The 19183-nt window shown below is 37.4% G+C and overlaps 1 protein-coding gene across 1 annotated transcript in view; it reads right to left on the bottom strand.

Moving 5' to 3' along the window:
• The window catches only part of STX7 (syntaxin 7), a 60045-nt gene extending 44711 nt beyond the window's left edge, over window positions 1-15334 (bottom strand). The window contains exons 1-2 of the mRNA XM_020987077.2: window positions 15207-15334; window positions 5511-5666 (exon numbers count right to left, since the gene is read on the bottom strand). Coding sequence (XP_020842736.1) covers window positions 5511-5610 — 100 coding nt within the window. The 5' untranslated portion in view covers window positions 5611-5666; window positions 15207-15334. The remainder of the gene's footprint in view (window positions 1-5510; window positions 5667-15206) is intronic.
• Window positions 15335-19183: the final 3849 nt, after the last annotated feature.

Here is a 19183-nt window from a genome sequence, read left to right as displayed (position 1 = left end):
AGGACCAAGTCTCTTCCTACTTATCCTAGGCAGCCTATGTTTATATCTGTGCAGCGACCAAAAGTACTAATTGCTTCATTCAACACATCTGTTATCTCATCTAAATCACAGAAGCATGGCAATAGCTAATACTGTTGATCAGGTCAGAGGTCATCATCTCTAGAAATCATTCTTTGGTAATATGAAACCTACATGTGAAACAGATAATCAGGAAGTATATTAACTCTGCCTACTAGAGTAGTCTTTAATGAGTAGTCCAGAGAACTCAGTTGTGCTATTTCCATTTCTAGGAATTAAGATATCACTTAAATCCCCAAACTTTACTAGCAGAAACTATTTTACTCTTGTTCAGTTCCTATCTGAATGACTGTCCATTGAGATGGCTCAAGAGCTTGTCTGTCGATGCCTCCAACTATGTTGTTGTTCAGTATTTTGCAGTCATGTCTGATTCATGACCCCATTTGGGGTTTTCTTGGCAAAGATACTGGAGTGATTGGTCATTTCCTTCTCTAGCTCATTTTATAGATGAGGAAACTGAGGTAAACAGCATGAAGTGACTTGCCCAGGGTCACACAGCTAGTGAGTGTCTGAGGCAGATTTAAACTTAGGTCCTCCTGACTCCAGACGCAGTGCTCTGTCCACTGAGCCACCTAGCTGTCCCCTCCCCCCAACCATACCTTACTCTAAAATTCAAAGCTGATGTCCTAACCTCTTATTTCAATAAAATGAATGTGGCCATCAGAAAAGTTAACTCAATCCCCTTGTACCACTCCTTAAAATTTCTCTACTACTCATTCTCTTCATTTCTTCCAGTCTCTACTTATCACTAAGTTAGGCCTTAACCTTGACCTTAGCCTTAACCTGTGCTAAGAGCTGTGTAATACTTAAATATGAATGATTATCATATCATTAAAAATGAATGATCATTACAATCTCCTCCCACCTCCTCCAGGAATTTCCTCCAAAAATCACTCCTTCTCTCTCATTTTCATTTTATTCCATTTCATTCCATTCACTCTTTACTATGACATACAAATACATTCAGGTATCCTCAACCTTGAAATACCTTCCTTCGACTGTCACACATCTCTCTATTCCATCAAGTATGAACAAGACACTCCATCTCTTGGTTCTGGGTTTTTTCTCTGGCTCTCCCCCTCATCTAGAATGCTCTCCTTTCTCTGTTCCAACTTTTGACCTCTCTGACTTCCTTTAAGTTCCAACTAAAATTTCATCCTCTACAAGAAGCCTTCCCTAACCCCTCTTAATTCCAGTGCTTCCCCTTTGTTTCCTATTTATCCTGTATATAGCTTGCTTTGTATATATTTGTTTGTATGCTGTCTCCCCCATTAGATTGTAAGCTCCTTGAGAGAAGGACTGTCTTTTGCCTCTTTTTGAATCCTCAGAACTTGAGTGCCTGGCACATAGTAGATATTTAAAGTTTTTTTTAATTATCATCTCATCTTCTGTTGGTTCTCCATTTTCCATACACATCTGAACTTCTTAGAAGTTGTCTGCACACAAAACCTTCATTCCACACTATTCCCTTAATCACTTAATCTCAGTTACTACCTAATTATTGCCAAAGACGAGGACTTCTTTTCAGTATTCATCCATACTGATTTCTCTATCATTGAGCACTGCTGAATATCCCATCCCTCTGGATATTTTCTCTTCCTTTGGCTTCAGAAGATATCACTACATCTAGTTCTCCTATCTTTTTAACTGTTATTTCATTGTCTCTTTTGTTTACTCCTTTTCCTAACCCTATCAGACACATGCTTGCCAGGGTTCTTAGCCTTGGTGGGATTCCTTTCATGTACGAGTTGGATCAGCTGGTCCCTGGAGTCCCTTACAACTCAAGTCCTAGCTAGAACTCTCCCTCTTACAAGCTTTCCCTAATCCCTGCTAATGCTAGTGTGCTGGAATGCTTAGCATAGTGCCTAGCATATAGTAAGCATTTACTAAATGCTTATTACCCACTTGCCTTCCCTCTGTGATTATCTCCAATTTATCACGTATATATCTTTGTACATAGTCCCCTCTCCCCCAAATTATCTCTCCTGCTAGACTATGATCTCACTGAAAGCAAAGATTGTTTTTTTTCAAACATTTCTTTGTATTCCCAGCACTTAGCACAGTGCCTGGCACATAGTAGGTGCTTAATAAATACCTATGATTTATTGAACTAGATGATATTGGAGGTCCTCAAATTTAATATTCAGTGACTCCCTCTGTCCCTCTGGTCTCCCCATTGTCTCCCTTGGCAAACTTCTTTACACCAACATCTTTATTTATCACCTCCTAAAAAATAATTCCTGAGCTATTGCACTCTCTATTCAAGCACCAAACTTAAATCTCCAACTGCTAACAGGACATCCTGCCTACTGGATATTTCACTACACCTTCAAACCTCAAAGAAACACAGAACCTATTTCTTCACCTCCTTGCACCCCACCTCCCCCCGACTATCCCTTCTTAAACATAATCATTTCATTAATTGTGTGAATGGCAATTCCCTATTGACCTCTTGCTTGAAATCTTCTTTCTCACTTGTCATATCTCATTTGCTACTAAGTTTATTTTCCTTATTCAATATCCTTTATACCTTTCTCTTCCACTCTTATTTCATTATCATCACCCTAGTATAGTCCCTTTTCATGGACTGCAATATTCCTGTCAGGAATATTACAATATAGTTATCCCTTCCACATCATGGCAGGGGTGGGGGGGAGGGGCGAGGGGAATGGCACTCCCTCAATCTCGAAAAGCATGTAACAATTTTTGGCCCTCCCTTCACACCAGAGAAGTCTGATTTTTTTTCTTTTTCTTTTATGGGGTGTTTACAGTACCTTATTTCAAAATTCGGGTTGATATTATATAATCCTATATGCATATTTTATGCATTTTTGAGTTTCTAAACATTTTCTGTGTCATCTGCTGGCCTTTGTGTGTCATTTGCAGTTTCTGCAAAACTCTCCAAAAAATTCCCATTTCATTCTTACACCAACCCTTGACATATCAAAACTACGATGGACAAAGTCATGATGTGGAAGGGGATAACTGTATCTTTCTAACTGGCCATTGTTTATACACTCTCTTTTCCTTTCCAACAATCCTTCGTACTAGTTAATCTTTCTTATGAACAGACACGAATGCATTACTCCTCTGCTCACAACCTTTCCTTGACTCCTTGCTCCCTACATGTTCACTTTCATACTTCATAAACTTGAAGTTTAAGGTTATTGACAGTCAGATACCACCTTATCTTTCCAATCTTCTTTCACAGTACTTCCAGACAAATAGGAGTACTCCTTATACCTTGTATGCATCCCAAGCTTTCCTATCTTTATGGCTCTATTTTTATTATTCTCTATGCTTGCAACGCCCTTCCTTTCTCCACTGCACCTCTTGACTTTTTGCCCATCTTTTGTTTTTGTTTTGGGGTTTTTTTGGGTAGGCAATGGTGTGAAGTGACTTGCCCAGGGTCACATAGCTAGTAAGTGTTATGTGTCTAAAGCTGAATTTGGACTCGGGTCCTCCTGATTCCAGGGCTATTGCTCTATCCACTGCTCCACCTAGTTGCCCCTTGTGCATCTTTTAAAGTCCAATTCAAATGCCATCTCCTCCAGGAAAACTTCCCCTGAATGCTTCTGTCATTAATGTTCTTTTTTTTTTGTCTGTTGTTTCTCTGTTGATTTGTTCTTCTGAGGCCTGCTGGACCTTACCTCACATGGTACCAAGTTTGTACCTCCATTATGTATTCATCCTACATTGTAGCTATATGTATCATATCTACCCTAATAGGGTATAAGCTCCATATAGTCAGGGACTATGTTATATTCCCAGTATACAGTAGTAAGCTCTTAATGGTTGCTGGATTTTATTGATAATCTGGTCTATAAGAGATGAAGATAACATTAACTTGAAAATAAAGACTTAAATGTCAATTCCTTCAATTCCCAAATTGGTACAAGTTTAAGTCTGCCATGTTTATGTTTTCCATATATACGTATACATATACATAAAAACTATTCTTAAGAATATCAAGATGTTCTGTTGGATCCCTCTAACATCAGGAACATGACATAAAATCTGGCCTCTGACTTACTAGCTGTGTAACCCTGGACAAGTCACTTAAACTCTATTTGCTTCATTTTTCTTATGTATAAAATGGTGATAATAACAGCACCTATGTCCCAGGACTGTTATAAGGATCAAATGAGATTGTAATTAAAAAGCATGAAGCAAAGTGCCAGGCACATAGTAAGTGCTATATGTTAGCTATTTTCATCACAATCATCAATATTATTATTGTTATTATTTTCTGGCAGTGTTGTCAAGGAATAGTTTAGAGGGAACCTTGCATTACATTATCATCAAGTGTTATGAATAGACATAATTATATACCTACTTCCTTCTAATAATCTTACATATCTATGATTCATGAATTCATCAAAATGTTCTTTCAAACTCACCACATAATCTTAGTATAACTCATATAACTTGTATAGTATAACTCACAAACTCACATAATTCTCAGTATAACACATTTCAAATGCATACTACACCTTAAAGGAATATTTCATTACATTTGTCGCCAAACTTACTTCTTTTGAGGGGAACTTCATAATTAGGAAATTCTGATATTGAATATATTCCATATTCATTCTATCTAGACCTTTTACAATTGACATCTATACATTTTTGTCCCTTCCTCAGATTTTATTTTTTTAGCCTGAGTCACGGATACGTTCTTATTTTCTCACATGCTACACTACACCATCTTCTCTATTATTTTTATCCTCCTCTGAATCTTTTTCTATGTTGTTATGAATTGAAAACAAAACACACATTTTAAAAATGCAGCTTGAAATATTACTACTGAACCATAAAAAATGAAATGAGAAAATTTCAAAGGATCCTAGGTGGTAGGAACTGATGCAAAATAAAATAAACAGAACAATTTATATGCAGAAAGCAATACTATAAGGGAAAACAACTTTTAACTTTTATCAATGTTAACTTTTATCAATGCCATAACCATGTTTCCAGAAGACACATGATAGAACATGTTATCTGTCTCTTGACATAGTACAGAAAAAGACATACATTTTTTGGTCATGGCCATATACATATATCAATTTTGCTCAACTATAATCATTTGTTACAATTTTTTTTTCTTTCTTTCTCTTGGTTTTGCATTGGATCAGGGTATTGAGGAGAAGGGATTTAAAAGGTCAGGGGAGTTAACAATAGTGATTCAAAAAAAAGCCATTAAACATTTAAATATATAGAGCAGAAAGAAATTTAGAAGGAAACACAGACAAGCAGAACTATTTCAAAAGTAATGTATAGAATGTATTATATTGTGAATGATATGAAATGGAGATTCATGGTTTCATAGAGAATCCTCTTTTTGTGTTCTGCTGTATATGTGGAAGTGCTCATTTAAGTTAATAATAAATGTTTTAAGTACATTCCAAAAAATATTCCAAATTCTAACTTACAACATTGTGTGATCTTCTGGATATTAGAAGAGATGCGCTGAGCCAATTGAGCTGGGTCGCCACCAATTCCTGGAGTGTAAGACATAGCTGATCTGTTCATTGACCAATCTCATCAGACAGGAGGACAAAGATGAGAAGTTTTCTCTAAATGATCACCTAGAATGAAAGCAAAATAAAACTGCATGATTATATATAAGAATAATTCATTTAAAAGTTGACAGTTTAAAAGCATCAACCAGAAAAGTGAAACTGATACCCTCAAATTAGCTTATAGGGTAAGGATACAGAAATGGTGAATGGTTAACAGCCTGAACTATACAGCCATGCCCAAGTGCAAAAAAAAAAAAATGTCAAAGAAGAATAAAGGACATTGAACTCTAAAGAAAAGCATCAAATTAAACATACACCTGACCTTAAGCAAAAGACTTAAAACTTCAGCCCCACTTAGCTGTGTTTAAAGACAAAGGCTTTTTCATATATAAGGTTAGTGATTCCTTATATTTGCAAGGGAAGGGTATCTAAGACAAAGGATTGCTGGTTAACATCAGGAAATTCATACAACACCAGCCTAACTAAATGTGATCACCAATAAGCACACAAAAAGCCATAAAATGTGAGATGTTCCTCATTTGCCACACTATTCCCTCAATCAATCCAGACTGCTTTTATGGATAGAATGCAATGCCTTCTCAGTCACTCTAGTCTGGTGCCTGATGTTCCCTTGTAATCCACCTTAGTATGCCTAAATTTACTGAATCTGCATTAAGATATGAAGCGTTGGGACAAGGGTATAGACAATAGTGAAGGCAAATATGGGACCATTAAGACAGGATGTGGTGGCTATCTCCAGGGAACGAAAGGGATGAGTTAAAGATGAATTTAAAGTTTCAAGACTGGGGATGAGGAGCCCAGCTTTGCCATTTATAGGAATAGGCAGACTGCTAAAGGGGGAATTCTAGTTTTAGAAGAAGATAATTAATAATTTCTGACAGTCTGAGTCTGATGTTACAGCAGGTTGCTCATGGAAATGCCTTGGAAGCAGCTGGTAAAATGGGATTAGGGTGAAATGTCTAGGCTGGAGCAGTAGCTTTGAGAGTTCCAAGTTTCAAGAAAGATTTAAAAGATCAACACCAATGGCATATAATAAAAAAAATATGTTTTTCCCTCCTTCTTATGCTGTTTCTATGAAGAATTCTTTGAGATAATAACAATACAAAAGACATTGTAAAAACTGGTGTCATAAATGATGATAAAAATGTTGTAAGAAAAATGATAAACTCTAATTTGATAAATGCATGATTCAAATATAAAATAAAAGGGTGACTGTAGATAATGAGAAGTGAAGAACAGAAAGAGTAAAAAAAAAATAAGGCCTGGAAAGATAAATACAAATGTCATTTATACATAGGTGGTTAATTGAAATCACGTTGGATGAATGTAAATAATATGTAGAAGAATTTGAAAACAGGGATAAGGTTTTCATCTTAGGAGACACTTCCAGATGAACTCTGGGGAGAAAAGAAGCCCATAGGGATACACAAGTAGGAGAAACATCAGTAGATATAGTGTCCCCAAAATCAAGCCTAAAAAGAACGTCAGGAAGGGAGGTTTGTCTTAAGTTTTTACAAAGAATAGAGATGCTGGAAATTCTGACTAGAAAAGAGAACATTAAATTTGCCTAAGAAGAGGTCATTGAAACTAATATTTTACAAAGAGTCATGATAGAAATTCATTTTTTTCCCAGATATCAAAATTCAAAAATAAGAAGCAACAGAGACAAAATTGTTAACAAAATGTTCAAAGACTTTAGATATGAATCAAACAAAAGAGCTGACAGCAAGTTCCATGCACCCTGGTCCAGAGCTATTTGCAAAGAAAGTCTCTAGCCAGAATGCCTTTAGTTCCTGGTAGCATAATTGTAGTTCTCTAAAGACAAAACTACTAGCCATCTAATAAATAACAAAATCTGAGGCATAATATAAACAGCTCAAAACTGATCATTTGTAAAGCATCTGAGTGGGTCAAATGTGCTCACCCCACTACATCTCCAAGGAAAATCTAAATATTCTTTGACCCCCATGGAACTAGGCTAGTGTCAGTCCATGTCAAAGTTCTGAGGTGTGTAGAATTTTTGTTATAATATGTACCAAGATGTCTACATCATCACAGGGGCTATTTTTCTGCCTCCCCAATGAAACTGGTGTGGGAACTACCTTTGAGATTTAAGGTGACAACTTAGCAGGCTTAATTATGTCTACTGTACATTCAAAAGGTATCCAGTATCCCTGATCTATTTCTAATTGAACCAGAACCACTTAGAGGCAGCTGAGTGGTACACTGGGCCTGGAGTCAGGAAGACCTGAGTTCAAATCCAGCCTCAGCCACTTCTTAGCTATATGACTCTGGAAGTAATTTAACCTCTCTCTGCCTCAGTGACTTCAACTATAAAATGAGGATAATGATAACACAAAACCCAAAGGGTTGTTGTAAGGATACAATGAAATAATTTTTCTAAAGCACTTAGCACTGTGTCTGGCACATAGTAGGACCTTGTTAAATGCTTATTCCCTTCCCTTTCCCTCCCCACTGAGGTTCAGTCAGAAGAATTTTGCTATTTCACTTCTTATTAAAACAGTGACAAGTCATTTCCCTAAGCCCATCCCCCCCCAGTCATTTCTACAGTAGTCTAGATGTAAGCTCTTTTCTTCTCCTGACTTTTTTCTGTATCCTTATCCATCCATAATCAGTATCTTTTCACAATCTCTTCTCTCCTACTTCTAACATACATGCTACTAATACCATAGACTTGCCAATATTCTAGGCTTGTAAACTTGAAATTATATGTCCCTCTTTCCTATGAATTCATTTTTTAAACCCATATCTTATAGAATCTCCTATACACCATAGCATTTCTCTTAATTTACAAGCTGACAGGACCATCTAGGCATTATCACATCATAACTAAACTCCATTAAGCTCTTTCCTCAGCTCCCTTCAACCAACAGCTCTTTTTTGCACAGACATATGCACAAGGTTGCTGACTTCAAAGATTCTACTTTTCAGTTGAGGAGATAAGACACGAACCAAATAGAAAACAAAAGAGAGGACTTAACTGAATGTTAATGACGTGGTGAAGAATATAAAAAAAACTGGATGTTTCTGGGGGAGTGCCACACGTGGAAGCTTCACAGAGGACATGAGATTCTAGCTGGGACTTGAAAAACAGACCTTCATAAGTAGGAATTAGAAAGACAGAGAAAAGAAAGTGGGCAGAAACCTTATGATGATTTACCAACACATTTACTAAAATTTAAACTCTTGACCTCAAGATTTGTACCGATTCCCTCATCTTTACTACACCTTGTCCTTTTTTTTTAAAGTGTTATTTGAAGCTAATAGGAAACAATGGGCTAAATAAAACTAATAGAATTCAGAACAAATTTATGGCTAGGTGTGACATAGAATGCAAGGACAGATAGCTTAAAGGCTCACAGGCCAGTCATTTAAACTAACTTCATACACTTGCTTCTTTGCTTAAAAATAGGCACAAAAACCTACATTACCATATGACACAGTCTGTTATTGAATGCCTGTATAAGTTCACACTCCATAAAATGCAGTGGTTGGTCAGAGCAATTTTTACCTAAAACTACTTTCTGATATATTTTTTAAAGCTAATAAGCTATCAGCAGGAAGAGTGAAGCAAGTTAAAAAAAAAGGCAAAAAGGTGTGTGTTTTGTAATCTACAGGAACTAGAGTGAGAAATAGTTCTAACAAAGAGAACAATCAAATAAAACGTGCTCTTTTCTTGATGAATATATGTATATATATGTGAAAATGTACATTATACTATATTATATTAATTATTTAAGCATGGATATTTTAGCATATGGGAGCCAGGATGTGCAGTGTTCTGATTGACTGAGACCATGAATAAGCAATTATAGCAGCTGATATTTATATAACACTATGATTTTCGAAGCACTTTACATGCATTAGCTCATTTGATCCTCACAACAACACTGTGAAATGGGTGGTAGAGGTATTATGACTCACATTTTGTGGATGAGAAAACTCAAGCACAAGCTGAGGATCATATACCTAATAAGTTACTGGGTCAGGATTTGAACCCAGGTCTTCTGATAAGGAGGGGAGCAAAAGAGGGAGATAGAGAAAAGAAAAGGAGAGGAGAGAAAGGAAGGGGGAAGAGAGAGAGAGAGAGAGAGAGAGAGAGAGAGAGAGAGAGAGAGAGAGAGAGAGAAAGGGGAAGGAGGAAGGGAAAGAAGATGAAAGGGGTGAGGAAGGAGGAGAAAAGGGGGACAGGGAAAGGGAGAAGAGAAGAGAGGGAGAGAGATAGACAAAGACAGAAAGGAGATAGAGAATTCCATAAAACCAATGCTGCTATCATCTTCAATTTAGAAATAGGACCAGTTATGTCCAGTGGCTTTTAGAATAGTAGGATATACAAAAGGATTGATAACTATTATAAACTACTTATAAAAAAGAATGAACATTTATGTAGTTTCTTTGGTCTGCTTAGCTCCCAAATACATTTTTTAAGGTTTAAAACTTTTCCACTTTTTCTTTGTGGAAAATTTTGGCCAAATATTCTAAGCCACATTATCCCCTAAAGTGGTACGGACATTCAAGAACTCTAAGCTCTTAGGACTGATTTTTTTCTTAACTTAAAAAAAAACAACTAAATTACCCTTTTTATGTTTAATAGCACAGTCAGTAAAGCCCCACCTCATCCTCCAGCCTCTTTCCTGAGGGAATTACATGTTAGCAGAATTCCAAAGTATCACATTCCAGAACTTATCAGATAAAGCCTGTTACTTGGGGAAGATAAAGTTACCAAATTAGTTGACAAAAGAAACAGAGTAGATGTTATCAGTTGAGGCTTTAGTAATTCGTTGTATCAAAGCTTCAGAACAAGTTTCCCCTCAGACAGTTTAACTAGGTCTATTTTTTATTTGGCTAGAGAGGTCAAGGTCATGGGTGATTGCCTAAGTAAGCAACAGGATGAGGAACTGGGCATTTTGTTGGGGGTCAATTGCACTAAGCTGATGCATAGCAGAGAATGGAGCAAAATACAAGCAGGTGCCATTTGGTACTCATCCACCATCAGTTTCACCTCATTTCCTGCTCTACTGTTACTGCTAATTTTTTCTTTGGTTACGGAATGAATAGGGATTGTCCAGAGAACTAAGTTGTTGGATATTATCTATCCCTAGCTACTGTTCTTTGAAGCGTTCTCTTTGTCTTTAGAATACAAAGAATTGATCATCTCAAAATAAAAGAGTGATGGATGGAAGGAAAAGAAGCTAGGCCCATAAATAAGAAAAAGGAACAATAGTTTTGCACAGAGCAAGTACCTGCTCAAAGAAAAATAATTAAATGATGATAAAAATATAAAAGGCCATAAATTTCTGGGAACTCGAATATCAGGAATTCAAAAAGCTGGAACAATTTCAGGGTAGAAAAATATAAATAAGTGATAAGAAATGATTAAACATATTATATAGAGTGAAACAGTTACTTTAAGAGCTAGCCTAAACAAAGGAGACTATGATCAGTACATACATATCAGTATTTTGCCAGTTTACTTAAAATTATGATGAAATGCATAGTCTGCCATGGTTGGCAGACAAAGTTCAATTCAAAAAGCATTTATTAAACATCAACTATGTGCTTGAGATAAGCAAATACAAAGACTGGGGAGGAAAAAAACCTCCATATTTTCTTGGCCCTTAAATGCCTTAGGTTCATTAATTTCAGAAAGAAAAACCTTTAGACTTAGATATTTGTTATTTTTTTCTGAGATAACTTTTGGAAACATTTTATTTAGAAACTGGATCTCTTCTCTTATAACAAATTCATCAGTTTAGGAAATAATTTCCAGCCCCAGAATTTCCAATCCTACATTAGGGACCTCAGAAGATCTCTGATTTCACCTCTCCATTTTAGAGATGACTAAGTTGAAGCCTGGAAAGGTTAAGTGACTGGCTTAACTTGGAGTTAAAAACTGGAGTCTTGAACCTAGGTCCTAACTCCAAATCTAGTATTTCTTCCAAATAAACTTGAGGATATAAAAATTCCAAAGAAAAGACTAAAAAGCTGACAGAGGTTTCATGCCCCAAAGAGCAATCTTTGCTCTTTTTTTCTTAAGACATTTCTAAAGTGCATTTTAAAGACATATTAAAACTAGATTTTTTAAACAAAAGCTATTTTACCAAATAGCACCCCTCAATTATTTGACATATATACTTTTAAAGTTTGGGTAAAAGTATGTTTATGGTGGGGTATAAAATTTGCATGGGCACTTCAAAATCATTTATTATTTACCATTGGAGACCTATTCTGAGGCCTCCCCACATCAAGATGACCCTAGGTTCTTACAGGCCAGGCCAGTATAATATCTTGAAACATTTTGGGTATGAGACGTTTTGGGCAGAGCCTATATGTCTATGGGATGAGAAAAAGACTATTTAAAATCTTCAGGGTTGTCACCAGCATTACTGGAGGCAGAATGGTGAATTGTTTGATTATAGATATTCATGAAGACTACCAAGGCATAAAAGACTAGTGACCAGTGACAGTGGAGAGAATTTCATACCGATAAAATTATTACTCTTTTAAGCATTGAAGCATAGGCAAAGTCCTAAACTAGATGCTCAATTACAAACATAAACAAATGCACTTAAAGGAGCTTAAACAATGACAACAAATAAATCTCATTGATTTCTTAGACTCTATAGCACTCTGGGACTTTTTTTTTTTTGCCAGCACTTAATTCAGGGCTTGTCACATAGTTAACACATAATAAATGGTGTTGGTTTATTGGAAAGCCAAAACCATCATGAAGGTAGGGATTTATGTGCCCCTTCCCCCTTTTGGCCACTGAATTCATAACAACTACAGAAAAATGGCTACCAAAACCAGGTGGCAAAGTGGAAAGAACACTGGGCTGGGAAACAGGAATACTTATCTTGAATTCAAATCTAGCCTCTAGGTTGTACATAACAGATTTGCAGTTTTATGTGCAATCATCTTTTTTTTAAATCACACTATGTTATGGAAATGCTTGTTTTATTACAAAAGTTAAAATAAAATAAATTTTAAAAAATTAAAATCAAACCCAGCCTCAGACATTTACTAGCTGTGTGATCCTGGGCAAGTCACTTAACCCTGTTTGCCTCAGCTCCTCATCTGTAAAATGATCTGGAGAAGGAAATGGCAAAGCACTCCAGTATTTTTGTCAAGAAAATCCAAAAACAGGGTCGTGAAGAGTCAAACAGATTTGAAATGACTCAACAACAACACAGAAGGACCAGAATTTAAGACTATCTTGAAGAATCAAACTCTCATTTGATAAATTTGATTCTGATAGAACAACATGTTCTATTTCTTTTGTTATCTGAAAAAGTTTTAGAATGCTAAGGAACACTGATAACAAAGATAGAAAGGCATGAAGTACAATGCAGAAATACCTAAGACTAATCAAGTTTCAAGGGTCATTTTAAAAAAGCATCAACTATGCCTGGTCCTTCTAGTGTTTATTATGGTTGTTACTGTGGTGGCCTGACACAGTGGATAGACCTGTGCTCAAGTCTCACCTCTGATATACACTCCCAGAATAATTCATTTAATCTATCACTGTTCTGGGCAACTCTCTAAAACTATAAATTTCAGGGAAAGTGCTGATATGCCTTGGTAGAAGCAGTTTCCAAATCTGGAAGTTCCCTATATCAATGAAATGGCAGATTCAGTATCTATCCCTTATTGTTATTATTCAGTAACAACAGGTAGTTGACAAACTTGTTCCTGAGAATGGAAACTATCATCAACTATTTGGGGATTCTATCTCTAGAACTTTTTTTTTTAAACCATTTTCTTCACTTCAGAGCTCTTCTAGCACCCAAGTCCTCTTCAATCTCATTACCACATGGATTTTTCATGTTCTCCACAACTTTCACCCCAACAAGCACCCAATTTGGGGATCAATTAGAATTCCACATTTAGGTTCATACTTTATTCACAGCTGTATTATTTGTGTGCACCAATATTTGGAACTCAGAGAAAACTAAAGTCTAGAGTTTATAGGGTTTGTGTCATAAGGAGGAGTAAAAGTAAAATGACCAGAGGAGAGAAAAAAAATAAAGATGGGACTGAGTGTTAGTGAGTTAATATGGTCTCTTATTAACTGATGTGGAAACTAAGAATCCAGAGCATAATCCTGCACAGTCACAAGTTTAAAGGAACCTGCTACTGACGCTCATTCCATATCACAAGACTTAAGTCAGGACCCTTATCAATCTTTGCATAGATGTGGCATGGGCTAGCCCAGAAGGGTTGCCTGCTAAGCTACTGGGGACTTTACCAAACTGAGAAGTATTTCATAAAACTGCAAAATGATTTGCTTGACTCTGCATAAGATAGGAAATTGTCCTGAACAAGACTAATTGGAATATATGGGAGGCACTGCAAACAAAGTCAATCTCCATACATTTAAGATACTGTATTTCAATTTTAAATAACTTGAAAGGTTAAAAAAATGTGGTCTGACCTGGCCAATGGATTTTTCTATTTACAAGAAATGCAAGGGGGGGAAAATTGACTAGTAAGAACCTGGAAAGACTCTGTTTTCTTTGTTTTCAAAAACTCTTGATAATTAACAATTTTTTTAAGTAATTGAAAATTAAACATTTGAACCAAAGTTAACAAATGAACTTAACCCAATGGATGACTTCCAGACAATACAAACTATGGTTCATTTATTTCAATGCACTATTCTACTTTTTCAGTTCCTGAATGTTCAGAAAGGATACTGTGAAACTTGTTTGTTAAACACGAATTGAAAAGAGGAAGAGGTCAACTCCATCCCTTAGGGACATAGTTATGAATTTCTGGCTCATCTCATCAGCTCACTCCACCAGGGTGTGTGGCAATGTTTCCAGTAGAACTTTCAATCACTGAAAAGTACACCATGAGCTATTTCCCTATCTCCTGACTTCACGTGTGCAGTTGTCTTTGTGCATTGTGCTTATGCCCGGATGAGCTAAGCAAGAAAAGACTTGGGAGGGCTCAGGAAGGGATAAGCGTGTTAGACTATATTCATATTCTCCTGGTGCCCGCATGGGCACTGACTTTAATCTCCAGTGTCCTCTCTGAGCAACAGGTTCAGGTGGCAGGGCTTTGGGAATACAGAGGCAACAGGAACAAGAAGCATAGGGAGAGATCTGGGAACACAACTGGGGTTAGCGCCGGCTCACCCAGAGAGGGAGAGGCGAGTCGGCAGTCCCGGGGCCAGCTGGGCTCGCCGAGAATGCGGAACTAGCGCCCCCCATCCCCCAACACACCCGGCCTTCTGTCAGGTCAGGGAAAAACGCCCCTCAGCCCCAGTACAGCTAGAAACTGTTCAGGCCTCCTCCGCCCCAGCAACCGGGAAGGGGAAAGGGAGGCGGAGAGAAGTGGCACTGTCTCGGTAGCTGCGACTCCAGCAGGCTCAGACTGCCCTTTCCGCAGCAGCACATTGTGCGGCTGCGGCAAAACCCAGGGCGGCGGCCAACGGACACAACAGTACCCAGACAAGCAGGAATGCTGCAGAGACCCCCGCAGACGCCAGGCAGGCCGCAAAGGCATCGGCACCGCTCCACGGGCGCGCTGACGGCCGAGGGGCCCCAGATGTCCTCTTACCAAGACCTCCACCTTTTCCTCCTCCTCCTCCTCCACCGGCGGCCACCCTTAAGCGTCCCGGAAGGCACCCGGCTGAATTTCGCAGCTGATGGGCGGTGGTTCGCAGCAGCCACCTCCCTGCTGCGCTCGCGCTGCCGCAGAGCCAGGAAAAGAGGCGTGGCCCCGACCTCTCTCATTGGCCCCGAGTACTGAGTGACATCCACCCTTTTCCTCCCGCCCCTCCCTTTTTTCTGTACGAAGCAATGGGTTTTGCTACTAGAGGGCAGGGGATGTATTTTAGCCCTTTAGTCAATGCGTACTATAGGATATTTGCCAAAGGAACAAGGTTACCTGTCTGTCTCCTTTACCAGGAAGAAAGCCGTCGCCGCCCTTGGCGGATACAAAAGACCCTAGCCTGTTTGTATTAATCTTTAGTATGATTAAATTACATTTCATTTCTAAAATATCCCATTTCCACGGACCCTTTGGTAGTTATGGCAATAAACACAGATCCAGAACTTGCATTCAGAAACTCACCATTAGGTAGGAAAGACACACTGAGGCCAAGGGTGGAGTCACAGACCCCGCCCTTTCTGCTCATTTTTCTCCGCCTATAAATGGGAGGAGTGATACTATTACTGTTTCTTGACTTTGTACAGTTTTGGCTTGAAAATGAAAGGGCACACAAAGCAAAGTAATATTCAGGGTGTGACGGTAGTCAGATAGTCAACAAGCATTTATTTATTAAGTTCTTACAATGTGACAGGAACTGTGCTGAACGCTTGGGGCACCAAACACCTCCCCGCCCCACCCCCCCAAAAAAACTCTTCCTGATCTCAAGGAGCTCAGTCTAAGATGGGGTGGGGTAAAGGTGGAGCCAACATGTAAATAACTAGGTAAATATAAGATATACATAGTATATCTGTATACTATGTATATCTTATATTTACATATGTCACACACGTGTACAGATATGCATATTTACATACATCACAATGTATATAATTTACATATATATCTGTTTATGGTGTTACATATATTGCACACGTGTATATATTTACATGTGTGTAATCCGAAAGGTTAATCTTCACTAGCAACTGGAAGTAACAGGCAAAGCCCTCATGCAGAAAGCAGAATTTAAAGTGAGTCTGGAAGAAAGTGTGGGGAGGGAGGGAACTAAAAGATAGGAGTGAGGAGGCAGAGCATTCAGGCAAGTGAGAGAACCGGTGCAAAGGTACCAAGATGGGAAAACAGTATGTTACTTGGGGGTATGTAGTAATTCAGAATGAATGGAGGGGAGTAAAATGTCAGAAGACTAAAAAGGTATAAAGGGGTCAGATTGCAAAGGGCTTTAAACGCCTGGAGAAAGGTAAATCTTTCTAATCCTAATGTGAAATCACTATACAGTCAGGGAAGCCAGACAAACTTTTGTTGTGTTTGAGAAATGCTGTCTGAAATGGAAAGATAATAGATGCTTTGCTTGAAGTAAATAAAATGTAGATGGCTGATGAGGTCAAATTGGAATGGTGACAGGGGTTACAAGAGTGAGGTCATTGTTTAGACTCATTGTGCCTGTTAGAAAAATATTTTGATTGCATTTTCCCTTAAAAGGTAAACATAACATTGACACCTTATTGTGGCCATTGGTTGACAAAGTGAGCAACAAGAAATATAATTTCCTGTTTGCTACCGGTCCCTTTCATCCTGAAGTACACATAATGAGCATAAGCAAAATTAATTAATTAGAACAAACAAATCCATCATGAAGATTTGTACTAATACATACTGTAAAAAATGAAGTAGATGAGGTGGGAATATAAATATGCACACAAATAATGCATACGGTATTATGAATGAAGATGAAGGAGAGAGATTACTTTATATCAACAATGAATATATCTATGGAATGAGTCTCTGACTTCAAGACAAAAGTGGGTACAAGGAGAATGGTAAAATAAGATAGAGAATATTGTACAGTAATAAGTAATCAAAAGGCACCGAGGCTTATAGAGTACTCAGAAGTTTCATGCCCATATGCTAGAAACTTCCCCCCCCCTTTTTCTAGCAAGGCAATCAGGGTTAAGTGACTTGCCCAGGGTCACACAGCTAGTAAATGTCTAGTGTCTGAGTCCAGATTTGAACTCAGGTCCTCTTGACTCTAGGGCAGGTGCTCTATCTGCTGTGCCACCCAGCTGCCCCAAGGAACTCTTTCTTAAATAAGCTGAAGGAATTTTTATTCTTTGGATGAGCACCTTTGTAATGTCAAACAAGGTGCCTTCCAACTCTCAAGTTCTGTAATTCTGTGAAACTGAGTATATCTTAACAGAAAGGAATTGACTAGTCATTGTCAGAGATTCATTTCAGAAACAGTTGTCTCCTTTATAACAGCTATTCTCAAACTATGATCTGAAAATTTCTGCAGGTGCTAGAGAGACCCTTTCAAGTGGTCTGTAAGATCAAAGCTATTTTCACAATAATACTAAGATATTATTTGCTTTTTTCACTCTCCTTTCACAAGTGTACAGTGGAGTTTTCCACTGATATGTGAAATAAAGATTTGGCTGCAATAATGAAGACTATCTCATCTACAGAACTGTATTTTTGCATTACAATTGGAGAAATGTATGAACATGGCTAAACTTGATGTTTTGCTTATATTCACCTGGTATCAACAAATCATTGAAGAACTTTATGTGAATTCTTGGCCAAAAAATACAAATGTGCTGGGAAAAAAAAAGTGTTGAATGACTTTTTTGAATCTCATGGCTTATCCTAGAGCAACTATGTTGAATTTTGGGCTGATGGTACAAAAGTAATCCTGAGTAAAATTCTTAATGCCATAGCAAAATGTAGGGATGTGTTCCAAATTGTACTAGTAGTCATTGTATTCATCATCCCCATTCATTTGCAGTGAAAAAAAAAAGTTTGACTTAAGAATGTTCTTTGATGAAGTAATAGAAAGTATTGATTTTATTAAATCTCAACACTTCAGTAATGTCTTTTTAATATTCTGTGTGACAAAATGGGAAGTATGCATAAATAACTTCTGCTGCACACTGAAGGGTGATGGTTGTCTCCAGGAAAACTACTTGTGCAATCATGTGAGTTGCTAGACAAACCAGCACTTTTTCCATAGATCACCATTTCACTTGAACAAATGACTGGCAGATGCAATATTGTTATTCAGACTTGGATATTTGGTAGTGATTTTTTTTCCCCAAAAATGAATGCAGTGAGTTGCTTACTTCAAGGAAAACAATTGCTGGAATTTGTTGCTAAAGACAAAATTTAAAATTTCAACAAAAATAGAATTTTGGAAAATGTGTGGCCACCACCATGAATTTGACAGCTTTCCAATGCTTAAAGATTTTTCTGATGAGATCAAGGGGTGATATTAATAAAAGTGATTTTTAAATATTGTATAATGAAATACATCAACATTTGGAAGTTACATATAACTCAGCAAACCAATATTTTCCAAATGACCAAAGCATGATGTTATAAAACCATGCATGGATAAAGAATCCAATCAAAATGCCAGATGAAATGGTGGCTTTTAATATAACAGTATAAAACCTTTATTGATAATGTTTCAGATTCACAACTAACTTCTGTCCACTACCACTAAGTTTGTAACTACAACTTGCCAAGTTTTGGGTTAGAGTCAAAGAATATGCACAATTATTTAATACTTCTCTCTTTTCCAAAACACATCTGTATGAGGCCAAATTTTGTTCAATCACTTCAACCAAAATAACATCTAACAATAGATTGAATGCAGAAGCAGATACGAAAATACATTTTTCCATTAAACTACATATTAAAAAGATTTGCACAAATGTAAAAATGGAGAGGGTGAAGCCATGATGGTGGAGTAGGGCAGGAACTAGTCTGAACTCCCCCAAATTCGACACCAAAGGACTATAAATAACAACTCAAAACAAATTCTGGAGCAGCAGAACCAACAAAAGGACAGAGTGAAACAATTTTCCAGCAGC

This window comes from Phascolarctos cinereus, unplaced genomic scaffold, assembly GCF_003287225.1.
Source record: "Phascolarctos cinereus isolate Bilbo 61053 unplaced genomic scaffold, phaCin_HiC Scaffold_5;HRSCAF=322, whole genome shotgun sequence".
NCBI classification, from domain to species: Eukaryota; Metazoa; Chordata; class Mammalia; order Diprotodontia; family Phascolarctidae; genus Phascolarctos; species Phascolarctos cinereus.
The sequence above is the reverse complement of the archived record's forward strand: the minus strand, read 5'-3'. Positions and strand labels throughout refer to the sequence as shown.